Genomic DNA, 25,237 nt, shown 5'->3' with positions numbered 1-25,237 from the left:
GGACTGCAGTGGGCCGCCCACCCAGGGGTTCTGCCTTTCTCGCTCTTTCACTCTCTTGTGAATGCACAGGCCCTATAGCAAAAACTAAGAAACTCAAAATGTTTACTCTTGATCAAAGAGTTAAAATAGAAATTTAACATGTAGTAAATTAAAACACATTACTTTGTAAAGACATTAACTTTTAAAAATTTAAAAATAAAAAAGAAATAGCTAAGGAGTCATTTGATCCTATACTGTTTAGCAAGTAACCTTTAAAAGAATAAAGCAGAGAGACTGGCTGCACTAATCTCAAACATGCGTGTTTGCGGCAGCACACTCTAACACGGTAGAACGTTTACTGGTGCCTTCAGAACGTCAAACTGACTCGTTCACTTAGAAAGGGTGAGTGTGAGAGCACACGCCGACAAGAAATGTGCCAGGTAAATTACACGAGAGAATTTAGCTCATTGTAAGAATAAGTGATTACAAGATGAAAACGGTGTCCTGAAAGCACCAATTATCCGTTGGCTAATTACACGCTGTTTCCAGCCTCGCTCCGGGATGCATCACGAGGATGTGCTGTGTACAATGGGAACGTCTTCAACAAATAACCTTTAAACAGAAGGCTAGAACGCAAACGGCGTGACAAATTACGGGCTCCATGCAGAGTGGGGAGAACAGAGCACCGGCCGCCCCACGGGTGGTGCAGGTGTCGTCGCAACCGCTCCTTTCACCTGTCACTCCACTTGAGAACAAAAACAAAACAAAAGCAAATGAGCCAGTCACCTGGCACACCCAGGCACATTTCCAAGATATCCCAGGTCCCGTAGCATGGACTGCTCACGTTACTAGGAAGGACTTACACGCGTGCTCCATCTCCCGTGCCCCGTTCCACTGCAGTCTTTAGGAACTGACGGCAGAGAAGTTGAAATCAAGCCATATTCAAATCAGAATAAACACAATGTTACCAATTCTAGTGTTGGGGTCAGCAGATGGCATAGAAGTTACGTCGATGGACTCCCACATGGTGAACCAAGGTTCAAGTCCTGTACCTGGTAGCTTGAAAATCATGCCAGACTCATGTGCACACATGCCCCAGATCTTGAGAGGAGAATGGAGAAGGGAGAAGGGATTTTGGCGTGTCCATTCCCTTGGGGGTGATGTCTCTCTTTCTATCTCAGTCTCTCTACCAAGCACACATACCCTATAAAAAAAATCTCTCTTACAAAAAAACAAAAAACAAAAAAACAAAAACCAAGTGACTTAAAAAAAAAACTGACTTTAATAAGGTATTACTTGAAAATTAGAAAAACAAAAAATGTTACTTTCTTTAATTGCTAGAGAGTGTAAGTGCACCCCAGTGTGGTCACGCTGAACTCCCCCATCTCTCCATCCTGTTGGGATCTGGGGCGGGCACACGCACACGCACCCGCACCCAGGGCCAGCCTACAAAGGAAGGGCGGTCCGCCTCACCCGCAGGCCTGGCTGGGAGGCTAGGGCGACTGGCACTGGCTAAGCTCCGATGGGGAGCGGGTGAGCCGTGCTCGGCCCCAGGTTTTCCAAAGGCGCAATGAGCGTGCCTCTTCGTTTGAAAAGATGTTACAGAGAAAAGGAGTCAAGACGGGGCTGTGAGACTCTCACAGAGGACGCACTTTCCTGCTCTGCACTGCAGTCCCTATGTTTCCGGCGATCACCACGGGGGCGTCCACCCTCACTGCGTCGCGACAGGTGCGCCAGGTCCACCAAGAGACACACGCGTGCACCCTCACTGCGTCGCGACAGGTGCTCCACGTCCACCAACAGACACACGCGTGCACCCTCACTGCATCACGACAGGTGCACCACGTCCACCAACAGACACACGCGTGCACCCTCACTGCGTCGCAACAGGTGCACCAGGTCCACCAACAGACACACGCGTGCACCCTCACTGCGTCGTGACAGGTGCGCCACGTCCACCAACAGACACACACGTGCACCCTCACTGCGTCACGATAGGTGTGCCAGGTCCACCAACAGACACATGTGTGCACCCTCACTGCATCACGACAGGTGCGCCATGGCCACCAACAGACACACGCATGCACCCTCACTGCGTCGCGACAGGTGCGCCAGGTCCACCAACAGACACATGCGTGCACCCTCACTGCGTCGCGACAGGTGTGCCAGGTCCACCAACAGACACATGTGCCGACAAAGCTGTCACGCATCTCCCACCTTGGGGGGGTGAGCTGCCTTTTGTGGCATCCCTCTGGGCACACTTTGTGGGGACAACAGACTGCTCATGAGATGAGGAGAGTGCCATGAGTCCTACGACAACGTCCCCAGGTCCCATCCCCGAGACTGCCCCTGCCTGTGGCCTCTGCCCTCTGCCCTCTCTGGGAAGCACCGTGCTCCTGCTCTCGCTGCATTGCAGCTTCCTCGCCAGTCGCTCTTGGGAACTCACGCTGAGGCTAACCCCGTGACCCCCAAACCCAAACCTTTCATCAAGAGAACTTTTCATTAGGGAAGTTGAAGGCATAGTCAAGAGCAGGAACACTACAAAGACAAGGTGCTGTCCTGTCACCCGGCGTTGGCCAGCCCCAGCCTGAGACCTCCTCGCTTCACCTCCTCTCCACAGCTCCAGCGGACTGCCGTGAGCACAATCCTACACCTACTGCCAGTCTACAGTCCGACGCCCCGGGTCTTTAAAGGACACGGATTGGGGAACGAGCCATCACACCATGACCACAGCCTAAAGCATCAGCACTTCCTGGGCACCAGAATCAGCCAGCGTTCAGATGACCACATGGATGTGAGACAGGGCTCTGCCCTACTCCTCTGCCCCCCAGCTCTCAGAGGGGATGACCACACCAGCTGTAAACAGGGCTGTGCCCCCTCCCCCCCATCATCACTCTTCTCTACTCCTCTACCCCCACGCTCTCGGAGGAGATGATCACACCCGCTGTGAAACAGGGCTGTCCCATCATCACCCTTCCCTACTCCTCTGCCCTGTGCTCTCGGAGGGGATGACCACACCGACTGTGAAACAGGGTTGTCCCCCCCATCATCACCCTTCCCTACTCCTCTGCCCTGTGCTCTCGGAGGGGATGACCACACCCGCTGTAAACAGGGCTGTCCCCCCTCCCCCCCATCACCCTTCCCCACTCCTCTGCCCACACTCTCCTGCTGTCGGAGGGGATAACCACACCTACTGTTTCCCTGCCCCGTCATCACCCTTCCCTACTCCTCTACCCCGCCCCCCACGCTCTGAGGGGCCCGACAGGAGGAGAGGTGGGAAGGAGGGATGGCAGTGGCTGTTCCCCATCATTCTCACCCTCCCTTTCCTCCCTATAGTAAAATAAAGATTCCTCTGGGGTGCAAACAATTGAAGGTAAAAAGTGAAACATTTTGAAGTACTCAATATATCCATTTTAACGGTTAAAGTATGATTAGTACAACATGAGAAAATTACAAAAGTAAGAGATTAATTGGAGATGATTCTAACAGGAGATAATGAAGCCAACTACTACACAAACCAATTTCGGTTCCATGCTAACTAAAATGTGAGTGATAAATAGGCCCACGTTTACTGGCAATGTTATCTGAAATGGAATTAATTAAACTTGCTTGCTTCAAAACAGATGTTGATATGCTTTTACTTGGCCAGACTTGAGGAAAAGAGCTCCTCTGAACTGTATGTTGAGAAAAGGAAAAGGGAGAAACAGCGGCTTAACTGAGAGCCCTGGGCTACCTCCACATCCAGGGGTTGGTTTGTTGGCCGGGTGGGTGGTTGGGTGGTTGGGTGGTTTTGCTACAGGGTGCATGCACTCCCCAGACAGAGAGTGGGAGGTTACCCCTCAAGGCGGATGGCCATGCCACAATCCCTTCTCCTCCACTCTCCTCTCAGGATTTGCACATGTACGTGCACACGCCAGTTTAAGTTCCAAGCCACTGGGTTCGGGACTTGAGCAGGGGTCAGCCATGGGAATCCAGTGCCTTAACCACTATGCCACCCTCTAGTCCTGCTTTTAAAGTAGTTTTAAAAGCAAACCCTCTTAACTGTTGGTGGGAAGGTCAACTATAAAGCCATCCCTGTGGAGAACATATGGAACAACACTTGCACATCCGTGTTCTCACTCCTGGAAAAACACCCGCTCACGCATGTTTACTGCAGCACTGTTCACAATTGCCAGGACATGGAATCAACTAAAATGTCCATGAGCACAAGAGTGGATTGAGAAGATGTGGCACACGTACTCTACAGACCACTATGCAGCCATAAAAACAGCGAGACCCTGACATTTGATGCACAGTAGATGAATACGGAGAGTTCATGCTAGGTGGAGCAAGCCAGACTACGAGAGATAGGCACTGCAGGTCCCCACTGAACACACACTGAACGTCCACGCTCTGCAGACACTGGGAGACTGGGAGGTGTGAGAGCAGGAAGGGCAACTGCAGGTGACAGAGAAGTACAGAAGGGGGGGTGGTAAGAGGGCAACTGCAGGTGACAGAGATATACAGAAGGGGCAGGTGGTAAGAGGGCAACTGCAGGTGACAGAGATGTACAGAAGGGGGGGGCGTAAGAGGGCAACTGCAGGTGACAGAGATATACAGAAGGGGGGGGCGGAAGAAGGGCAACTGCAGGTGACAGAGAAGTACAGAAGGTGACAGAGAAGTACAGAAGGGGGGGTGGTAAGAGGGCAACTGCAGGTGACAGAGATATACAGAAGGGGCAGGTGGTAAGAGGGCAACTGCAGGTGACAGAGAAGTACAGAAGGGGCAGGTAGTAAGCAGTGGGAAGAAGGGGATCAGGGAAAAAACAAACATTTAATGGACACAAACGTGAGAAGTTATCTGTTGATAACGTACATGGCACACTGCATCATAACGTCATTTACTTAAGTAATATGAACTGTATTCTGGCTGGGAAAAACCATTTCGTACACTGTAAGATGTTCAGTAATTGAATGTAAAGTAAAAAAAAATTAAAAATCAACTGTTAAAAAAAAAAAAAAAGCGTGTCCTTGGGTCAGCAGCATTGACATCACCTGGGAACGTGATAAAAATGCAAATTCCAGGCACTGTCCCAGGACAGAATCCAAAGCTCCGTGGGCGGAGCTGTGGATCTGTGACAAGCCGTCCAGGAGGCCCTATCTCCCACGCGAGGGCCAGAGCCACTGCCCCGCCTGTAAGCCCGCTCCCGCTGCAGTCCTCTGGGGAGGACGCTGCACAGTCTCCCTAGTGCCCGTACTAGAAGCTTCAAACTTTGAAAACGGGCTGGAAATGGAAGACAGGGTAGCAAATCTCTGGCTATAAATGAACCACAGAGTTAAGGGACCGAGAAGACTCAAGAGTCTCTACATAAGACATGATGCTCCACTTAACCACTGCACCGCCTGTGGGCCCCATTTCGCACCTTTTAAAACAGTTCAACAAAAGGGAGGGACTGAAGTTTTGCAGTGGTCTAGCTGTGAAACCAGAGGACAGCTGTGGAAATGTGGAACGGACCTGACTGTGTCAGGGAAACGGCTGATGGCAGCCTCAGTTTCTCAGGGCAAACGCGCTCAGCCCTGTGAGCACAAACCCATCCCTGAGCACCCACGGACAACTGTGTACTTTCGAAGGACCCTAGAGAGAACGCCCTTGCAGACACGGTGTGTGACAGAGGGGAACTGAGGCACAAAGAGCAATGAGGAATAACCAGAGCAGACCAGAGCTGTACATGGAGCTCTGCTGATCCTAGGTCAGGGACATTCCAATGATCCAACGGAAGTTCCCACATGAGCGTGGGAAAACGAGTGTCACGAGAAAACCACGCGTGGATCTCAGCTTCCTCTCACACCACAATGAACTCGCTCTACTCCGTTCCTCCGTACACTTCGTGGAGTTCCAGCGATAATGGCTGAGGTGTCCCAGCAGTTTTGGAAAAGCCACTCCTCTATGACCCAGATGCTTCCAGGAGATCATCTAGCCAGCTCTGAACTGCCCACCCGAGCCAGCTGACGCAGACTGAGGTGGGAAGGCTGCAGCACTGAAACTCCAGGCCAGCTGATACAGAGGCGGGAAGGCCACAGCACTGAAAACTCCATGGCCGAACCTGCACGACTCAGTCAGCATTTCAGCAAGACATAGGCAAATGTTGATTTCTACTGAGTCAAACACTTACTTAAATATTAAAAGCTGTTTCCTTTTTTTTTTGAGAGAGAGATTTTTGCTACAGGGCACATGTGCTCACTGGAGAGACAGAAAATGAGAAATCACCCCCAAGGAGATGACCAAACTGCAATCTCTTCTCTTCCACTCTCCTCTTGGGATCGTGGGCACGCACACGCCTGCCCCTGGCCTGAGTTTCAAGTCCCTGGGTCCTGGCCTCCAATCACAATCATCCACATGGGAGTCCAGCGCCTTAACCACTATGCCACCCGCTGGCCCCAAAAGATGACTACTTTCACAGAAGAAATCTCATTTATGTAGTACTGACAAGTAACGTTATGCTAATGAAGAAACCTAAGGTGTAGTAGTATTTCTTCCAGTTTTTGATAGGCTTTTAACAGTTGTACAATGTATTATAGTTACTTTGCAGGAATCTTAGATAAAACAACCCATCACAAACAGTACTAAGTGCTTCTCATTTGACTGTTAGGTAAGATTAGGAAGAGGAGCCAGTAGCCGGGCTGCACAATAATCTCGGAACGCCATTCGCACTACTCACGGGATTCCACCACCGAGTGGAAGTTGGTCTCCAACAGAAGCAGGCCCACCCTCAGAGAGCCTATGCAGGAAGGCCTCTCTGAGTCCCTTACAAGGAGCACACCTCTCAGCTCTAGAGCTGCAGCCTGCGGGGCACTTTCACAACTCAGTGCTCTTTAAAAGCCGGAATGGGGTCAGCTCTGTGGGGCAGTGGCAGGGTGCTGCTGAGGGGCCGGGGCCCACGTGGGCCTGACCTGGAGGCCCTGGCCAGGTCAGCCTGACAACACATAGGTCCCAAGATCTGAGGGGCTGAGGGCTGCAGGAGCAGGGGTGACGGCACCACAGATCCGCAGAGGGCACTTGTCCCCGACTCACATGGGTGCCCGTGTGTGCTCTATTGTGAAGGGAAAGGAGGAGGAGTGTAGTCATAACATTGCAATCGGACCACAGGCCAGCAGGGGCATGGAGGTGAAGCTGCTGGACCCCACAGAGCCGGCTGCGTGGTTCAGTCCTGGGCACAGCGGCTTGAAATCATGCTGAGCGCGGGTGCACAGAGCATGCCCCGAATCCCAAGAATACAATCAAGGAGAAGAGATTGTGGCATGGCCACCCCCACCCGGTCTCTCTCTGGTGAGTGCATGTGCCCTATAGCAAAAACATACAAAAATTACATTTTCAGTGAGAATGACATTGATCCTTTATTCACTGATTTGGAAGACTGAACTTCCTTCACTCACTGTCCTTTTCTGATATTGAAGAAAACAGAAGGACGAGGGCCCTCGGAAATACCTACGTTTTGGCTGTGACATCCACGTACTGTCCTGGGCGGAAGTGAGCGGCAAAAAGGGGCGTCCCTTCATGAAAAGAAGAAGAGAGGGTGGTCAATCTCCGCACACACAACTTCATGAAACAAGAGTTACACCCAAGAAGCCTGCTATCAGACTTCAGAAACGGAGGAGGCGGTCCTGTGCAGTTACGCACACGCGAACCTGAAAAACAGTCTCTCTCCACTGATGAGGGGTGGGCTGAAGCCCCGTGTGGGCCAGCGAGGCCCGGGGCGAACCACTATTCCAAACCAGGCCTGACTGACAGGCTGTACCTTCCGGGAGGCTGATGTGGCGCCAGTCACAACCCACAGTTTCTGTGACAATACAGGCTCTTCCCGGCAAATGCTACGTTTGATGATCCTCGGCTGTCCTGGAGAATAACAGTATACTGAACTAAGATGTATCTTCTATCTCACATAAGGAAAACAAAATAGGAGAATCGCTTAAAAAATACTGAGGCTAGGTCAAGTATTTTTTCACCCATTAAAAAAGACCAGGAAACTTGATTACTCGAACCCAGGTAACTCACCTGTGGGGTTAGGGTACAGTCTTTATGATATTCATGTAAAACCCACACGTACCAGACGCCGTGGGCGCTGGAGGTCATTGTATCAGTACAGTTCTTCTGGGATGTGCCTGGTATTTGGCATAGTAAAACTCTGCCAGTGTAGATACCTCTTAATTTTATATGGAACATTTACAAAACTAGTTGTAAATAAATAAAACTGTACTTTAAATGTACTTGGGAAACATGTTATTTAAAAGAAGCTAAGATTTTGTGACAAATCAAAAAAAGCCCTTAAAAATACTTTGTTTATATAAGTTTGGAATTAATGTTTATAAGAAATATTAAATTTAGCAATTAATAAACACCAATAGGGCATGTACAAATACGTACAGCTAGGTATGTAAAAGCCTAAGACATGCCCTGACATGAAATTTACTATGTTAAAGAAGTGGCATTAACATAATCACATAATTTTTCTTAAAGTAGAAATCAGCAGAGTAGAGAATGTAATTAAAATTGATTTTAGTTTGTTCATATAGGCAGTGAGGTATGGTGATATTTCAGAGGACAATCTCCTTTAATACAGGACTCCACTAAGAGCTACACTGGGACAGGAAGATCTCTGAATTAACAACGGGGACTTGAGGCCAGCAGGTGGCGCGCTGGAAGGCGCTGGACTTCCCATGGCCGACCGAAATTCGAGTCCCGGACCCGGCAGCTTACTTTCTCACTTTCCCTCTCTCTTCTCTCTCACTTTTGCTCTGTCCCTTTCTAGTCAAAATAGAATAAATAAAGTTAAACAAAAATAATTCTTAAAAAAAAAAAAAAGAGGAATTTAATCATTCTATCTTGCCCACATTTATCAAAACATCACACTGTACCCCAGAGACATACACTGATGATGTCAGAAATAATACTCATTTTAACAAAGGGGTAAAGTAGGGAGACTAAGTGCTCTTACTGCCGATGAGGCTAAATGACTTCAACTGCCTATATGTCACCATTCTTGATTCACGAAAACAACTTCGTATGGTTTGAGCTATAGCCAGAGTTAAAGCAGATTCAATTTTTACTTCTAACCCAAACCAAACATGAACACAGTATTTAGAGAAAGCGAGATGTGCCGATGCCGCAGAGGACACTTAGACCCCTTCAGAATACGCTGCTTACACAGCCACGTGTTCCCGATCTACCCTTCATACTGAGAGTGGAGCGTGCCAGTTACCGGTCGTTGGGAAAGCCACGGTACATTTTTGCACAGAAAAATATGTCATGACCTTCCCGACCCGACACAAGCCATTCTAATACACGATGACCGAATATCTCTACTGATTTTTATATCTGTTAGTCCAATTCCACTTACTTTGCCTTTAAGTTGCAAAACTTGAATTTCGAATTTACTTGAAATTCTACCTTATACCAAGGCTGACCTGTGGTCGCCCCAATTAGTAAGGCCTGTTGCAAGTATGTTTTACTTCAAGAAATTTAGTTCAGATATCAAAATACCAACTCTTAAAACATTCTTCTACTGTCTTGTCAGAACTCAAATTCCAGAGACCAGGAAGCTTTTCTAAAGTTCAAAGACGTCGAAATGTTGTATTTCATTAACTGTATGAACCAGCTGAGGTGTGTGCCAAAGGTAACTTTGTGACACCCCATGGACGTAGTAAAATACTGTGGAATTATGAGGGAAAATCTCGACACCGAGGTGCTATGGCTGGCCCTGTCCCAATTCAGGCTCTTTTCTCAAGGTCTTCTAAGTGAGACTCCAGCAATTCTTCACTTAGAATGTCAGCCAACAGTGAACCCTGAATTTTAAAAGTTAGTCTATCTGTTTGGAGTGGTTTTTTTGCAAATGTGGAATTCTCTCTACACTAAAAACAAAAGTGTTCCTCCCTCTTCGGTGGAAAACAAAGAGATATCTACAGCTTTTTCCACTTAAAAAGACAAAGCTTTGCTTGTTCCTAGTGATTAAGTCAGATACAGTTTTATATTTAAAGTGTTTGGGACTCTGCATTTTGAACCCAGCTCTATCAAAAGGGCTGCCGTTAAGCAAATCACGTATTTGGGTATCTTTGCCTCCCTCCTCTTCCCCACCTCAAATTACCTGGTTTGATGATAGCGTTGTCGGTTACATGGAAGATCTTAACTTTCTGTTTTGGAGGTAGTCCAAGTTCCTGGTAAAATTCCAGCACAGATGCAGGTTTCTAGGAGAGAAGGACGTGAGGAGCATGAATGCAAGGCCAGATGGATGCAGAGCTCCAAGCCAGGTCGGCCGTGCAGAGGGCAGCCCCAGATGGGCCGTGTCCCCAGCCGGACGAGCGTCCACTCCTCCGCGTGAGAGCGGGTGAGCTCCTACAGTCTGGCACATCTCTAGAATGAAGAACCTCGAGGCTTGGAGTCCGACCCCGGCAGAGCCTCAAATTCAGTGTGCTGGGAAGAGGCAGCCAGGGGCCAGGTCTGATTTCTGACTGAGACGACATGGAGACTTCAACCCCAAGGACCAGCTCCCCGTCTAACCTGCACCTGTCTGAAGCAACTGAAGAAAGCACAGGGGTCACATTTCAATGCTGTAAGCACAAACTTTAAAGTGAGTCCCAAATGTGCATTTCCCTGGCTGAACCCTTCTCAAACTGTCCAAGGTAGCTACGGCACATCTCCCTCTCAAACCCCGGCACTGTGCTCTCTCCCTCCACCCTAGGAGCTGATCGGACAGAAGAATCAAGACTTCTCTACGCGTTTACCACCAAACCAAGCACCCGGCACCAGCATGTAATACACTGCCCTCCTCCCACCATTCCCGGTACACGTGAGACGCACATGGGGAGCATGGAGGGGATGCCAGTGCCAAGGGCCTGGGCTTGGAGGGCCGAACTCCACTGGTCTACAGTGCGACCCAGGCACCGGCGTTAGGCCTGCCATGTGATTCCATCAAGCTAGCGCTGAAACCATCTTGCTATGTGACAGGACTGCCCATGTTCTTACAGAGACGGGTTCTCGCCTCCCCTCACCTTGTCAGCGGCTGTCCCCTGAAACTGTCCTACCGCCTCCTCAATGATCCATTCTCCCCTTCCTACCGCCTCCTCAATGATCCATTCTCCCCTTCCTACCGCCTCCTCAATGGTCCATTCTCCCCTTCCTACCGCCTCCTCAATGGCAGGATGTCACAGAGACTCAAATACGAAAACTTCCCCTTGGCCGCATATTCTTTGGTTAATTTTTCTGTTCCCCTTGCAGCAAAGCTCCTGGAAGGACCCACCATGTTTACCTTCCCTCGCCTTCTCTGACCCACTTTTAACCGGGTGCCCTGGCTCCTAGCACTCAATGCAGAGTGCTTGTCAAGGCTACGGAGGACCCTTCGTCGGAGACGCAGTCGGTGCACTGTGGCCAGCAGCAGTGCCGACACAGGGGCCGCCCCACCTGGAGTCCTGCACCGGCCTCACGGTCACGGCTCACGTGAGTCCTCCTTTTCTTCTCACATGACTTCTCACTTCTTTTGCTTTTTTAAAAGAATTGTTTAACCGCCTCCTCAATGATCCATTCTCCCCTTCCTACCGCCTCCTCAATGATCCATTCTCCCCTTCCTACCGCCTCCTCAATGGTCCATTCTCCCCTCTCTACTGCCATGCTCCTCTCAGGATGTCACAGAGACTCAAATACGAAAACTTCCCCTTGGCCGCATATTCTTTGGTTAATTTTTCTGTTCCCCTTGCAGCAAAGCTCCTGGAAGGACCCACCATGTTTACCTTCCCTCGCCTTCTCTGACCCACTTTTAACCGGGTGCCCTGGCTCCTAGCACTCAATGCAGAGTGCTTGTCAAGGCTACGGAGGACCCTTCGTCGGAGACGCAGTCGGTGCACTGTGGCCAGCAGCAGTGCCGACACAGGGGCCGCCCCACCTGGAGTCCTGCACCGGCCTCACGGTCACGGCTCACGTGAGTCCTCCTTTTCTTCTCACATGACTTCTCACTTCTTTTGCTTTTTTAAAAGAATTGTTTAACTTAACTTTATTTTTTGTTTTAATGTGACAGAGAGGGACAGAGTGTGTGTGTGTGGGGAGAGTGAGAAAGCAAGCCACTGGGTCCGGGACTCGAACTGGGGTCGGCCACGTGGGAGTCGGCACTCTTAACTGCCATGCCACCTGCTGGCCGCTATGACTTCTCCTTCTGATTTCGACTCTGAGCCCTATTCTCAGGGAGTATAAATCCACGTCGGCCTGCCAGCTCCCTCCCTTCACTGCACGTCCGCATACAACAACTGGAGTCTCACTCTCCACGGGCCAACTCGGCCGCCCTCACTCCAGCTCTGCCTCCCTGGGCCGCCCAAATCTCAATGAAAGGGAACGCCACCCCTCTCGTTCTGGACCCTTGCCTCTTCCTCACACCCCACACCTTCCACCACCAAGCCCTGGACTATTTAAAAAGATAGCCCCACCGGCCACTTCCAACCACCCCACCTCCTACCTTTTGCCTGGATTATTTCAAGAGGCCCCCAGCTGGTTCCCACACTCCTACACCCCTGTCTATCTGAAATCCACAGGCTGGCAGGACCACTTTAAAGGCCACAGCCATCCCATGTCTCTGCGACCTCCCACCGCAGGCAGCACCAAGGTCTCAGCTCCAACGTCTGTGTGTGCTCAGACCCCTCCCCGGCCCCCCCACTCATCAGGGTCTCAGCTCCGTCTGCCTGTGCTCAGACCCCTCCCCGGTCCCCACACTCATCAGGGTTTCATCTCTGTCTGTCTGTGCTCAGACCCCTCCCCGGTCCCCACACTCATCAGGGTTTCATCTCCGTCTGTCTGTGCTCAGACCCCTCCCTGGTCCCCACACTCATCAGGGTTTCATCTCCGTCTGTCTGTGCTCAGACCCCTCCCTGGTCCCCACACTCATCAGGGTTTCATCTCCGTCTGTCTGTACTCAGACCCCTCGCCAGTCTGTGTGTGTGTGTGCTCAGACCCCTCCCCAGTCCCCCCCACTCATCACAAGTCTGTTAAACCCATGTCTCTAGTCCCACTCCAGTTGTTTCCTGCCCAGACTTCTCGGCAGCCTTGCCAGAGGACACTGCTCCTGATCAACACCAAGTCTAGAAACAGTCACTGTCCATGCCCCTCCACGTCTGCTCACTGCTGGCCTGTGAGCACGTAGAGGAAGGTTACCCATGAGGAAGTGGGTGACGTAAGATGGAAAGCAGGAGAAGACGGGGGCAGACACCCTGCAGGGTGCGTGTAAAGGTCCGTCCCCTAAGCCGCGCCACCTTCCCACTCTTCGGCTGCAACGGTTCCTGGAATGCAAAATCACTATGTTCGTGGGATCCATCTTCAAGTAGAGTTACTGTAAAATACAGGCTTAAAGTATACACTATGACCGAGGATGAATAAATCCTAGAAGCTAACCAATTATAAAGTCAAACCAGTAGTAATTTGTAATAAAATGGCAAGAAGAGCAGCAGCTGGAAAGCCCTAACTCAAGGTGACAGTGGGGAAAGTGAGTCCTGAGTCCCGGCACATCTGCACGCCCAGACCTCCCCTGTAGCACGCACTATGCGGACGCAGTGCCCTCCAGCTACCGGCCCACTGCAATTTAAGATGCACACTCCCAGCCCCCGTGCAGCTCACTGAGCCAGCTGCTTCAGTCCTCCTGGAGTTGGGCCATCAGCCTGCATGCACAGAACTCTAAATGCTGGGTTAGGAGACAACCGGAAGGGCTCTCCCTGGCCCTCCCGGGGGCTGCAGACACGCCAAGAGCCCTGCTTCCCGTCCACTGAAGAGGCTTTGCACCTCTCAGAGCTCATGCAGGAGTCTCTCCTGGGAGCCAGTCAGGGCACAGCACGGCAGCTGGTCTACACGGGGAGGTCCAGACCCCGTACTCCCCGAGTGCGCTGCAGGTGCATGGACACACATGGCGTCACTGAGGCTGGTTGGGCCCAGATGCAGTGTGAGGACCCTGTCGGGCTGCCTGGCTGTCTCTCTCATGGAAGAAATAATATTAAAAAAAAAAAAAAGAAAAGAAAAGAAAGGAAAAAAAGGAGCGAGAGCAGCTGTCGCTTCCCCAGCAGCTGCGACGACACAGAGCCACTGCGGTCACTGTGTCCCACCGCCCGCGAGCTGGCACCTGACCTGGGACTCAGCACCACTTCTACCGATGACCTTGTCTCCACCATAACCTCTTCCACAATCTGAGCACACACACCCTCGGTCGGCCTGGGCCACAGCAGCACGGCGCTCTGCAGTGCTGACAGCCCTCGGGGAGGCTGGGCGCGGGCCCCGGGCTGCCCTGAACACCCGGGCGTGTGCGTGTGCGCCATGACGGTGGCTGAGGGAGGTCGGGGAGGGCTGCATGATGACGCCCCTTGAGAGCGCTCATCTCTGTCTGTTGTTCTCATAAAACGTGGCTCCGTGAAATCATTCTCTTGGTGTGTCAAATTCAATTTAGTAATTCTAGAACATGCTTCGAATTTACTTTTGATATATACATATTCTACTGTGTAGTTTTTTTAACTTAAAAAGTGATTTATTTAGTGGGGACCCCGTCGGGGTGCCCTGGTGTCTCTCTCAAGGGAAAAAAAAAAATTAAAAAAAAAAAAAAGAAAAGAAAAGAAAGGAAAAAAAGGAGCGAGAGCAGCTGTCGCTTCCCCAGCAGCTGCGACGACACAGAGCCACTGCGGTCACTGTGTCCCACCGCCCGCGAGCTGGCACCTGACCTGGGACTCAGCACCACTTCTACCGATGACCTTGTCTCCACCATAACCTCTTCCACAATCTGAGCACACACACCCTCGGTCGGCCTGGGCCACAGCAGCACGGCGCTCTGCAGTGCTGACAGCCCTCGGGGAGGCTGGGCGCGGGCCCCGGGCTGCCCTGAACACCCGGGCGTGTGCGTGTGCGCCATGACGGTGGCTGAGGGAGGTCGGGGAGGGCTGCATGATGACGCCCCTTGAGAGCGCTCATCTCTGTCTGTTGTTCTCATAAAACGTGGCTCCGTGAAATCATTCTCTTGGTGTGTCAAATTCAATTTAGTAATTCTAGAACATGCTTCGAATTTACTTTTGATATATACATATTCTACTGTGTAGTTTTTTTAACTTAAAAAGTGATTTATTTATTTATTGATTGATTTAGAGATTACTGCCTTTGGGGGCATATGCTCACTCTGGGGGACGGGGGACAGAGTGACGGGAAGTGAGAGATCACCCCCCCAGAGGGGATGGCCACACCACAATCCCTTCTCCTCTATTCTCCTCCCAGGATCTTGGGCATGCATACAAATATGCCTGGCATGATTTTGAAACCCCTGGTCTGGGACTTGAACCGCGGTGGGCCATGTGGGAGTCCAGAGACATAACTGCTATGCCATCTGCTGGCCTCAGAATTATTCATTTTATTTATTTTTATTTATTTATTTATTTATTGAGAGGTTTTTGCTATAGGGCGCGTGCGCTCACCAGAAAGACAAGGACAGAGAGACAGAAAGCGAGAAATCACCCCCCAGGGGGGATGGCCATGCCACAATCCCTTCTCCTCCATTCTCCTCTCGGGATCTTGGGCACGCACGCACACGCACCCAGCGTGAGTTTAAGCCACCGGGGCTGGGATTCAGACCATGGTTGACTACATGGGAGTTCAGCGACATAGCCATTACGCTAACTGCTGGTCCCACAATTATTTATTTTTTAAGTTGCTAGGTATGTATGCTCACTGGACAGACTGACGGACAGACAGAGAGCGCGGAAAGTCAGAGAGTACCCTCCAGGGAAGATGGCCACACTGCAGCCCTCTCCCCTGCCCTTCTGTTAGGGTTCTAGGCCTGCACACACACACACACACACACACACACACACACACACACACACACGTGTGCCACCAGCGTGGTGCGGTTGGCCACGTGAGCTCCAGTTGCATTAACTCCATGCCACTGGCAAGCTCTCCACCTTCTCATTTATGAAGTACAACACAGGCCAGCCAATAGCGTGGGAGTGAAGGTGCGGGGGTCCCACACGGCTGACTACACGGGCATAGGCACGGACCGGTAGCTTGAGAATCACACCAGGCACAAGTGTGGGCGTGTCCACAATCCCGAGAGAAGAATGGAGAGAAGACTGTGGTCTGGCCATCCCTCTGAGGGGGGTGGGATTTCTTACTCTCACTCTGTCTCTGGTGAGAGAACACTATGCTCTATGACCAAAAAAAAAAAGTGTACCATTGTTTATTTAGTATCCGTTTTAAGTATACCAGGAAGCTTCTGAGAAAAACCCTGTTTCTGTAGTAACTAATACTTTATTTACTAATAAAGTAGACATGTGGGCCTAAGAGCTCTAGACTGAGGCCTACACATAATAACGCAGTAACATAGTATCGCAGTAACATAGTAACGCAGTAACATAGTAACGCAGTAACTGTACTAATACTTCCTGACCACCTTCCAAAGTCTTTCTCCTTTCAAACAGTTTAGTATTCTTCTTTTAAAATAAAAGTATTATAGGCCAGTCAGTGGCATGATGGTTAAGGTGGCTGGATCTCACACGGCTGCCTGAGTGGTTAGAGACCCAGACCCAGTGGCTTGAGACACACGCCAGGAGCACGTGTGTGGGCACGCACTGTCCTGAGAAGGATGGCAAAGGACCGCGGTGGGTCATCCCTGGGGCTGGGGGTCGGTGTTTTACTTATTCTGTGTCTCTTTGGTAGATGCGTGTGTGCCCTGTGCTAAATTAAAAAAAAAAAAAACAAAATATTATAAAGTTACTGAGGTCTCGGCCATGACAAAATCCAAGTGCTCAAGCTGAGTTAAAACGAACTTGTTTTTTCTTTTTTAAACTCCCAAATAAAGGACTTCAAAGGGCAATTTAGAAGACTGACAACACCGTCACACTTGGGTAGTCCCATCTGGGCTGCAATTCCCCTCTTCAAAGTTCTCTGCAATTACCCTTCCACAATGAAAACGCTTCTCTGCTCCTAAGACGAGCTGATTTAATCAACTTCCAGGCCACTTAACTTCCTTATTCAAAAGCACCATGTACCACATCCGTTTTTATTTATAAAGTACAAAAATAGCAAAAGCAAAATAGTTTAATTTCTTGGAAGCATAAATTCTTTTTGCTTTTGTTTCTGCTCTCGGGCATGTGTGCTCACCAGAGACAGAGACAGAAAATGAACATGAGAAATTACTCCCCAGCAGGGGTGGCCACACAAGCCCTTTTCCTCCCTGCTACTCTGGGGATTTTGGACTTGCACGCCCATGCACCTGGCCTGCCTCTCAGGCTGTCGGGTCCAGGATGCGAACCACACTGGGACCGAGCCACTATAACCTCTGTGCCACCTGCTGGCTCATGAAGCACAAACTCTTTAGATATAAAAAAAATAAGAGTTCTAGCTACACTATAAACTGAGTCAATTAACTTCTGTCTGGATCCTTAACTAATATATTTATAGGGCTATTTAAAAATAGAAACACTTTGTGCAATCAATCTATTTGTAGTTTATCTTATTCTTTGCTTATCCCGGTGAATGCCTGTGCCCTCTGGCAATGCTTTATGCATAAAGAATCCTAAAATTCTGGCCCACTGTGGTGGCTCGGCAGGACACAGCGCCTGGGGATTGAGGCCGTGTGGGAGGCCCCACGTTCCAGCCCGGAGCCCTGCCTGGATGGGCTGCAGGCTGGGGCTGGACTGTAGTGGGAAGGACCCTTTTGAAGACGCTGTGTACTTCTCTTTTTTCAAGAAATAAATAAACCAAAAAATTTTAAAACTCCGTTTAGTCATTCTTGTCTGACGGTCACTCACAGACAAAACGTGTCTTTAATATTGTGATGGATGTCCTCTAACCCTAGCAAAGCACCTCCTGGAAGGAATCACAAAGCCAGTGCCTCGCAGCATTTCCTGGGCTCCAGAAGGCGAATCTCCCGAGCGTGTCAGGTCCAGGTCCAGGTCCTGGTGCGTGTGCCGGCGCTCCACAGGCTGAGGCCACAGGGAGGCCGGAACTCTGTCCCCTCGCCCCCTGAAGGAGTGGCCAGCGCCGTCCCTGGAGGGTGGATGCAGGGGGGGGCCACGACACAGACCCTTCAAAATGCACCCTCCACGCACAGGAGACCATGTTATTCATACCACCTGGCTGTGAAAATGCTACGAAAATAAACTACAGAGGAAAACCCATGGGTGAGCCTCAGATACGAGAGTGCAGTTATTATTTCTGTAACACTTTAATTACCAACATGTTAATCACACTAATGCTATTATTACCATCATAATTTTTTAAAGAGATTTTTGCTACAGGGCACATGCATTCTCCAGAGACAGAAAGCAAGAAATCACCCTCCGTAGGGCATGGCCACGCCGCAATCCCTTCTCCGGATCTTGGGCATGCATGCACACATGCCCGGCATGAGATTTAAGCTGCCAGGTCCGGGACTTGAACCATGACTGACTACACAGGAGTCCAGCGATGTAACCATTACGCCATTTGCTGGTCCCCATAAAATTTTATCTATAACCGATCTTCATCACTAAGCAAGACAGGATAAATTAAACTGAACTCTCAAACACATTTTCTTTTGAACTTTTGTTTTTGTCTTGAGAACTGAAATACTCAGAGAGCCACTGTGAAGCTTTCAGAGCTGAGAGAGGGTTAGGGGCCATCTAATCCTATTCCCTATCTCTACAAGCAGGAAAATGGGTGTTCAAGAGGCGAGCGAGGGAAAGCTGGCGGCAGAAATCAGACCCACACACACTTGTTTCCCACCGTCTCATATTTCCGAGGAAGCGACGTTCCTCAGCTCTGCTGAAGCAGAATGAGTTATCCCGGCATGATGTCTGGGTCACAAATACCAAGATCGCGAAACCATGACTCAACGAAACTGGTTACGAATAAAGACACTGGTGCTGGTCACCCAGAGCACGTGAGTGCAAACCAGCTAGAAGACAGCGGCATCTGTCTAACCGAAGATTATGCACATGAAGGCTGGCACATATTGACCATTTAAAAATTTCAAACTTTTAAAAATAATTTCGCACAGTTTATTGTGCTTTTAGTGTAGAATTACCAGACACCTAAGTTTATTAATCAATAAAATGGTAAGAGTATCAGGACAGATATTGCTACAAACTTCAATGGAAAACACACGAGGATGTGATGGTAGTGCATGGTAAAATGCAATGTTCTGCAAGGCAATCCCTCAGGGGAAGGTTCCAAGTTCAAGTCCTAAGACCTCCATGAGTATGCTGGACACACGTGCCCATGATCTGGGTTGGGGTGGACCACAACATCAGGACTCTCTCTCTCCCTCTTTCATTCACAGAAGGAATAAAAAGAGTAAATAAATAAACGCATAAACAGAGTGTGCTATAACAACATGCACAGTCGTTAACTGCTCCCAAACTTATGAGGCCAGTTTTATGGGATTCCAATGACAACCTGCTCACTGACTGCCAACGCCAGTACCCGTCTTTCCTTCAAACCGCCCATCGCCAAGTGGGGATGTGGGGATGTGCTGCTAGAGGGAATCTACGACCCACACCGGGCCACATTCCGGACCTCTGCCCTGCCGCCGAGAGCACATGCAGGCATGCAAGTGCTCAAGGTTCAACAAGCCGAACGACTGGAGAGGGACTGCAGTACGGGCAGGCTGTTGAGGCTGTTCCTCCTCTGCTAGTGCGTGCACTTGCCCCAGCACAGGTCTGCGGGCCGGGGCTGCTCCTCCCCACGCGTGCACGTGGGCAAGCACGGGTCTGCAGGCCGAGGCCCAGTCCTCCACACGCTGCCTGGACAGCAGCCCCTTCGCCACCCCCCTCCACCGGCTGAGGCACAGAGGCAGCCACGTCATACTGCCCCTCCCAAGCCCATGTCTACCGCACACCTCTGCTTCCACCAAGATGATTTCCTGATACCCGTTCTACTTTTGGTCTCTTTGCTGTGAAATCTCCCGGGATTCTAAGCAGAATGGCCTACATCTCATCCCGTGTCCTAGAATTTTACCGCCATACTAGATCTCTGTCTACTTCCTTACCAGTCAGGTGTGTACCAAGACACGGTTAGGAAAGGGAGGCCCCAGAGGGACCGCCCCTCCTCCTGGTAGCAGGGTGGCCCTAGGTTACCTGACTAACTGCCTGGGGTCAGAGGCTGAGAAGTTCTGCAGATAACAAGTGAAAAGGCCGACGTCCCCAAGCAGCTGTAACAAATGCTCAAGAAAGATGAGCGGGTAGGCGCGGGTAGGCACAGGTAGGCACACAGTGAACACGGGTAGGCACGCAGTGAACACGGGCGAGCTTTGACAGTGTAGGCGGTACTACTTTGTGTCCAAGTTCACTTTATAAACAATTTACAAGGAAAGAAATGTCTGTTTTAGAGATAAGCAATATGCCACCGTAAATCTAAAGACGTTCCACTACTCGTCAGCGAGAGCCCTCACCACTTCTAACTTTAAGTAAGGTTCTGTTTTTAGCCCTCCAACAGAGGATACTCCCTGGGCAGATATTTTAAATCAAACTAGAATTCAGCATTCTATTAGCATCGCACTTATGACAAAGACTCGACTGAAACGGCTGATGACAGTTCACACACGGCTTCCTCCCAAAACTCAAAGCCCCTCCAGGACGCACAACTGATCCTCAGACTGCTGACGTCAAGTTTGGGGATAAATTTCTACAGGGAAAAATCAGAATTTACTTAACGAAACAATAACGAAGCTGGCTGGTGGCGTGCTTAAGGCGGCTGGATCCAACACGGCCAACTACAGGGTTTGAGTCCTAGCCCTGGTGGCTTGAAAACCATGCCAGGTGGATGTGCATGCACGCCCACCCCAACCCCTGGCGGGAGGGGACTTCCCTACCTTCACCCCCTCTCTCCGTCCCCTCCCTGGGAGAGCACGTGCCGTGTAGCTAAACTAGAAAACTCAAAAAGCAAAAAACACTGAAATAACAATTTTGCATTACTGTTACTAAGCCTACTGAATGTTTATTACATGCTTGGCATGTCTGAAAACCTCATCTCATCCTTATGATAAACTCACTAGCGAAGTACGCTTACCCTTTTCTAACAGATGCACAAATCTCTACCTTGAGAGTAAAGCTCTGTCCACGTAGTCGGGTGGCACTAAAATAAACTCAAAGGCTGGCAGATGCACCCTACACACAACTTACCTCATGAGGAACATGCATGTCTGCGGCTACACAATGTTTTCAAAACACACAAGCATTCAGGTGTAATACATGTATTGCTCCAGGAATAAACAAATATCCTTACATGGAAACGTGACACAGTTTTTCCTCCTACAGTCAGGGCTGCCATTTTTCCGTTATGGTTTTCCTTTGAAGTGTATTTGAGGACATGACAATCCTGTACCTAGAAAAACAAGCATAAACATACTAAGTACATACCAAGGTGTATTTTTACTTTAGACACTACCGCACTGTGGCCTAGCACAACTATGAATTTCCTAAAGTTATTTCATCATCTACCACCGACCTAAATCTCAATACACAAACCTTAAAAAATAGTAAACTATAGCACCTAAGTGCATAAAATATAAATATACAACAAAGAAAATGTGTAATCACTACCTAGATTAAGCAGTGGAATCCACAGCGACCAGCAGTTAGTGTAATGGCTATGTCGCTGGACTCGCACATAGTCAACCGCGGTTCGTGTCCCGGACCCAGTGGCTTAAAACTCACGCCGGGTGTGCCTGTGTGTGCGTGCCCAAGATCCTGAGAGGAGAATGAGAAGGGATTGCGGCATGACCATCCACCCTGGGGGGTGATTTCTCACTTTCTGTCTGTCTGTCTCTGTCTGTCTGGTGAGCGCACGCGCCCTATAGCAAAAACCTCAAAAAAAAAAAAAAAAGGAAGTGGAATCCACAAATCTCTCTCCGACTGCCCGCCCTTTCCTCACCCTAGAGCAGCTCTCAGTGTGGTCCCCACAGAAGCAGCAGCAGCATGGATCCTCAGGCCCCAGTCTCGTAATGGATCATCTGCTGACCCAGAGCCTCTGCTCTGTGACCCCTCCGGGAGGTTCTGAGGCTTGCTGGCCATAGTATGAGAAGTGCTGCCCGAGACACAACCCTGGGCACTTGTGGGAGTCTCTTACTGATCTCCCACTTCACCCCGTGTCTCAGACGGCTGCTCACTGTGGGGTCTCTTCACCCCGTGTCTCAGACGGCTGCTCACTGTGGGGTCTCTTACTGATCTCCCACTTTCACTCTGTGTCTCAAACAGCATTTAACACTCAGCACTGTTGAAGAAGTTAGCACTATTCGAGAACCTGACATTTACCATCTTGTACGATCCTCACACCAACTTTTTCAGGTAAGTTGTGATTATTTCTCTTGCAGGACAGAATTATATCTTTTCCAGATGAGACACAGAACTCCAAGGAACCCGATCAGGAGGTAAGAGAAACAGGATTCAGACTCAAGTGCTTTGGTCCTAGGATCCACATTCTCAACCAGCAGAGTACACTTTGTCTTTATGAACAAAGCACAGCTTTCCCTGAGTTGACAGCACTGCATTCTGATAGCAGAGAGATCAAGCACTCCATAAATCAAATCCCAAAATTGAAAGAGCTCCATAAATGAAAATAAGATGGGATTCAGATTTTTTTTCTGAATATGAATTAAGCTGGTAGATTGTGAGAAGTTAGTTTTTTTAAAATATTTTTTAAAGAATTACTTTATGTAATTTCATTTATTTATTTTTTAATTTGACCAGAGAGGGACAGAGAGAGATAGAGAGACAGAGAGACAGAGAGAGAGAGAGAGGGAAAATGAGAAAGTAAGCCGCCATGTCTGGGACTTGAACTGTGGTAGGCCATACAGGAGTCCAGCGCCCTTAACCACCATGCCACCTGTCAGCCATGTTTTTAAAAATTTCATTGCTCCAGTTATCCCGATACAAGCAGCAGAAGGCCACTGCTAAGGAAAAGAACACTCCTGAAACCATTAGAACTAAAGCTTTTTAATATTCATTCTTGGTATCACCTTCTTTTCACATACAATGACGTGTTTCAGGACACAAATTCGCCCACTAAGGTTTGTACAAACAGACTCTGGCATACATGAAATTCACGAAATTCTTGCCTTTTTCTTACCTGAAGTAATGTGACCGCATGCTTCTGACCATCCTTGGTCCATAACGGCATCATGCCCAGCTTCACAGCGATAAGGCCAACTCTGCAAGACCCTGCCAGTTAAAAACAAATCACATGAGAAAGCTCTGTTCAACAGCCACTGCACCAACCTCCCCTCAGGCTTCAATTCAAGAAGCAGGCTTATAAGAAACACGCTCATATATTCATAAAGGAAGCCAGGAGTAACGCTGTGGGCCTCAGGGCCTTCAACCACCCCGGCACAACATCCTGGGGCTCGGTGATTCCGTTCACTTCTTCCTTCACAAGTGAGAGAGAAGACAGAGACAGGCACCCTCAGGAGGTCCCATACGGCACTCCCTGACCACTCTTCCCAGCCAGCCAGGATCACGGCTTCACATGCCCAAGATGTCCAGGCCAACCAGGGAGTGGATCCCAGACCTTCCAAGCATGAGATCCCTGGGTAAGCCATGCGTTTCTCTATGCAAAATGGGCCACGACTTTCCCGACCACCCGGCAGATCCAGCACCACTGGAGCAGTGCCACCACAGTAGCCGCAACGAGTGAATACCCTGTGAGAGCTGGTTATAAAGGTAAGTTGGTATGTCCTGGTTTTAAATAACGGTCTTACGAGAAGGCATGGTAGGATCATTGTTATGCTCTCCTAGCACTGACTCACGTCCAACTACCAATAAAAGCATCTACCACTCAAATTCTAAGCTGGCTGGGGCTAGAGATGCCAGACGACTGTGCGGCTCAAAGACGCCCATCTCCAGCGAGCCCAATCAGTAAGGTGCTCCGCGAGAACTTGGCCACCGCCTGATTCGGCTGCGTGATAAACCCTGACCGGGGCCCACACACCAGGAAGAGCCTTACTCTCCTGGTCTGGCTGTGCGTGGGTTCAGCACCCTGCCGGGCACCGAGGGCTGGTTCTGGGGTTATGCTTGCAAATCTAGAGTGCTAGAGCCTCCGAGCAGAAACATCCGTGTAGCACACTGCAGTTTACGTCGTATGACGTATCTTCCGGTCCTTCTTCCTTGATTCTTCTCATATTCTTTTTAGCTGAAGAAAACACAATGTATGCAGACGAGCCTCCTTTCTCCTACTAAACAGCTTCTCAAGGAGGTCTTCCTTACCATTAGACATTCACTTAGAGCAGATTAGGAGGGCAAGCAAATCTGCAAACCAGACCATCAGGGAACAGACACACACACTGAAACTCAGGAGGCGACACGCGCATCAGGCGGGCACTACGATTTCCAGTGAGTCCAGCCACAGGACAATTAGGGAATGAGAACTCCAAATACAAAGGAGTCACCTGGTTCCCAAGGGTGCAGAGGCCAGGGCTCATCTCTCAGAGGGCACAGTTTACTTGCCAACTGGGCTTTATCTTCTTCAGAGACTAACCGCTTAACAAATGGAACATTTTCTGCAGAAAGATGTTCATCCCACCAAGTACTGCTCTTGCCATGCAGACCGCGAACAAAAAGCCAGATGTCTGCTCTGTAAAGACAGAATAAGAAATAAGCCAAACTAACATTTACAAGGGTCTGCCATGTGCTGCAGGAAGGGGCGGTCACATGCTGGAGTGCGGGCCAGGCCTTAGGAGAGGGTTTGGAGTGTGTGAAAGGCCGCCCTCCAGCCCTTGGCTCCCCACCTTCTGGTAACAGCGGGGCTCACATTGTAACAACTAATAGCTGCCCCGGAGGGAAAGTTTTTCACCTTCTCCTCTGCGATAAACGGTTTCTAACAAGGTAGTCCTGGCCAGACACAGGAGTAGCCGCGGACTCACTAGAACGCGCACCTCCACCATGTTATATCCGGGAGGCGGCAGAACGCGCGTGCTGGTCTACACTTGCTCACTCTTCCTTGCAATGGAACACGGAGGCTCAGGGCGCTGGAAAAGCTGTGTGTGCAAAGGTAAAAGCCACGATCTCTGACCGAGAACCACCTCCGTGAGAAGAGCGGGTCGGAGCAGAAGCGAACCTGCGGCCTACCCCTCTTTCCGTCGGTGGATCCGGGCTGGGTCCCGGGGTTCGGGGCCCGTGGCTCCGCACGTGCCTCCTCCGCTGTGCGGCCTGGCGTGGCTCGCCCGGAGCTCGGCCCCGATCGGGCACCTGGAGCCCGCACGGCGCACGGTCGGAGTGCGGCCACGCTGCGCGGCGCTGCCCGTCGCCGGCTC

The 25,237-nt window shown here is 50.0% G+C and overlaps 1 protein-coding gene across 1 annotated transcript in view; it reads right to left on the bottom strand.

The window, feature by feature from the left end:
* Positions 1 to 25,148, bottom strand: part of MRPL3 (mitochondrial ribosomal protein L3) — a 33,271-nt gene extending 8,123 nt beyond the window's left edge. Inside the window, exons 1-6 of the mRNA XM_014591589.2 lie at positions 24,860 to 25,148; positions 24,374 to 24,558; positions 23,059 to 23,150; positions 21,217 to 21,315; positions 10,097 to 10,196; positions 7,448 to 7,508 (exon numbers count right to left, since the gene is read on the bottom strand). Of these exons, the coding sequence (XP_014447075.2) occupies positions 7,448 to 7,508; positions 10,097 to 10,196; positions 21,217 to 21,315; positions 23,059 to 23,112 (314 nt within the window). The 5' untranslated portion in view covers positions 23,113 to 23,150; positions 24,374 to 24,558; positions 24,860 to 25,148. The remainder of the gene's footprint in view (positions 1 to 7,447; positions 7,509 to 10,096; positions 10,197 to 21,216; positions 21,316 to 23,058; positions 23,151 to 24,373; positions 24,559 to 24,859) is intronic.
* Positions 25,149 to 25,237: the final 89 nt, after the last annotated feature.

The sequence above is a fragment of the Tupaia chinensis genome, unplaced genomic scaffold (genome assembly GCF_000334495.1).
Source record: "Tupaia chinensis unplaced genomic scaffold, TupChi_1.0 Scaffold000601_1, whole genome shotgun sequence".
Classification (NCBI taxonomy): domain Eukaryota; kingdom Metazoa; phylum Chordata; class Mammalia; order Scandentia; family Tupaiidae; genus Tupaia; species Tupaia belangeri.
The sequence above is the reverse complement of the archived record's forward strand: the minus strand, read 5'-3'. Positions and strand labels throughout refer to the sequence as shown.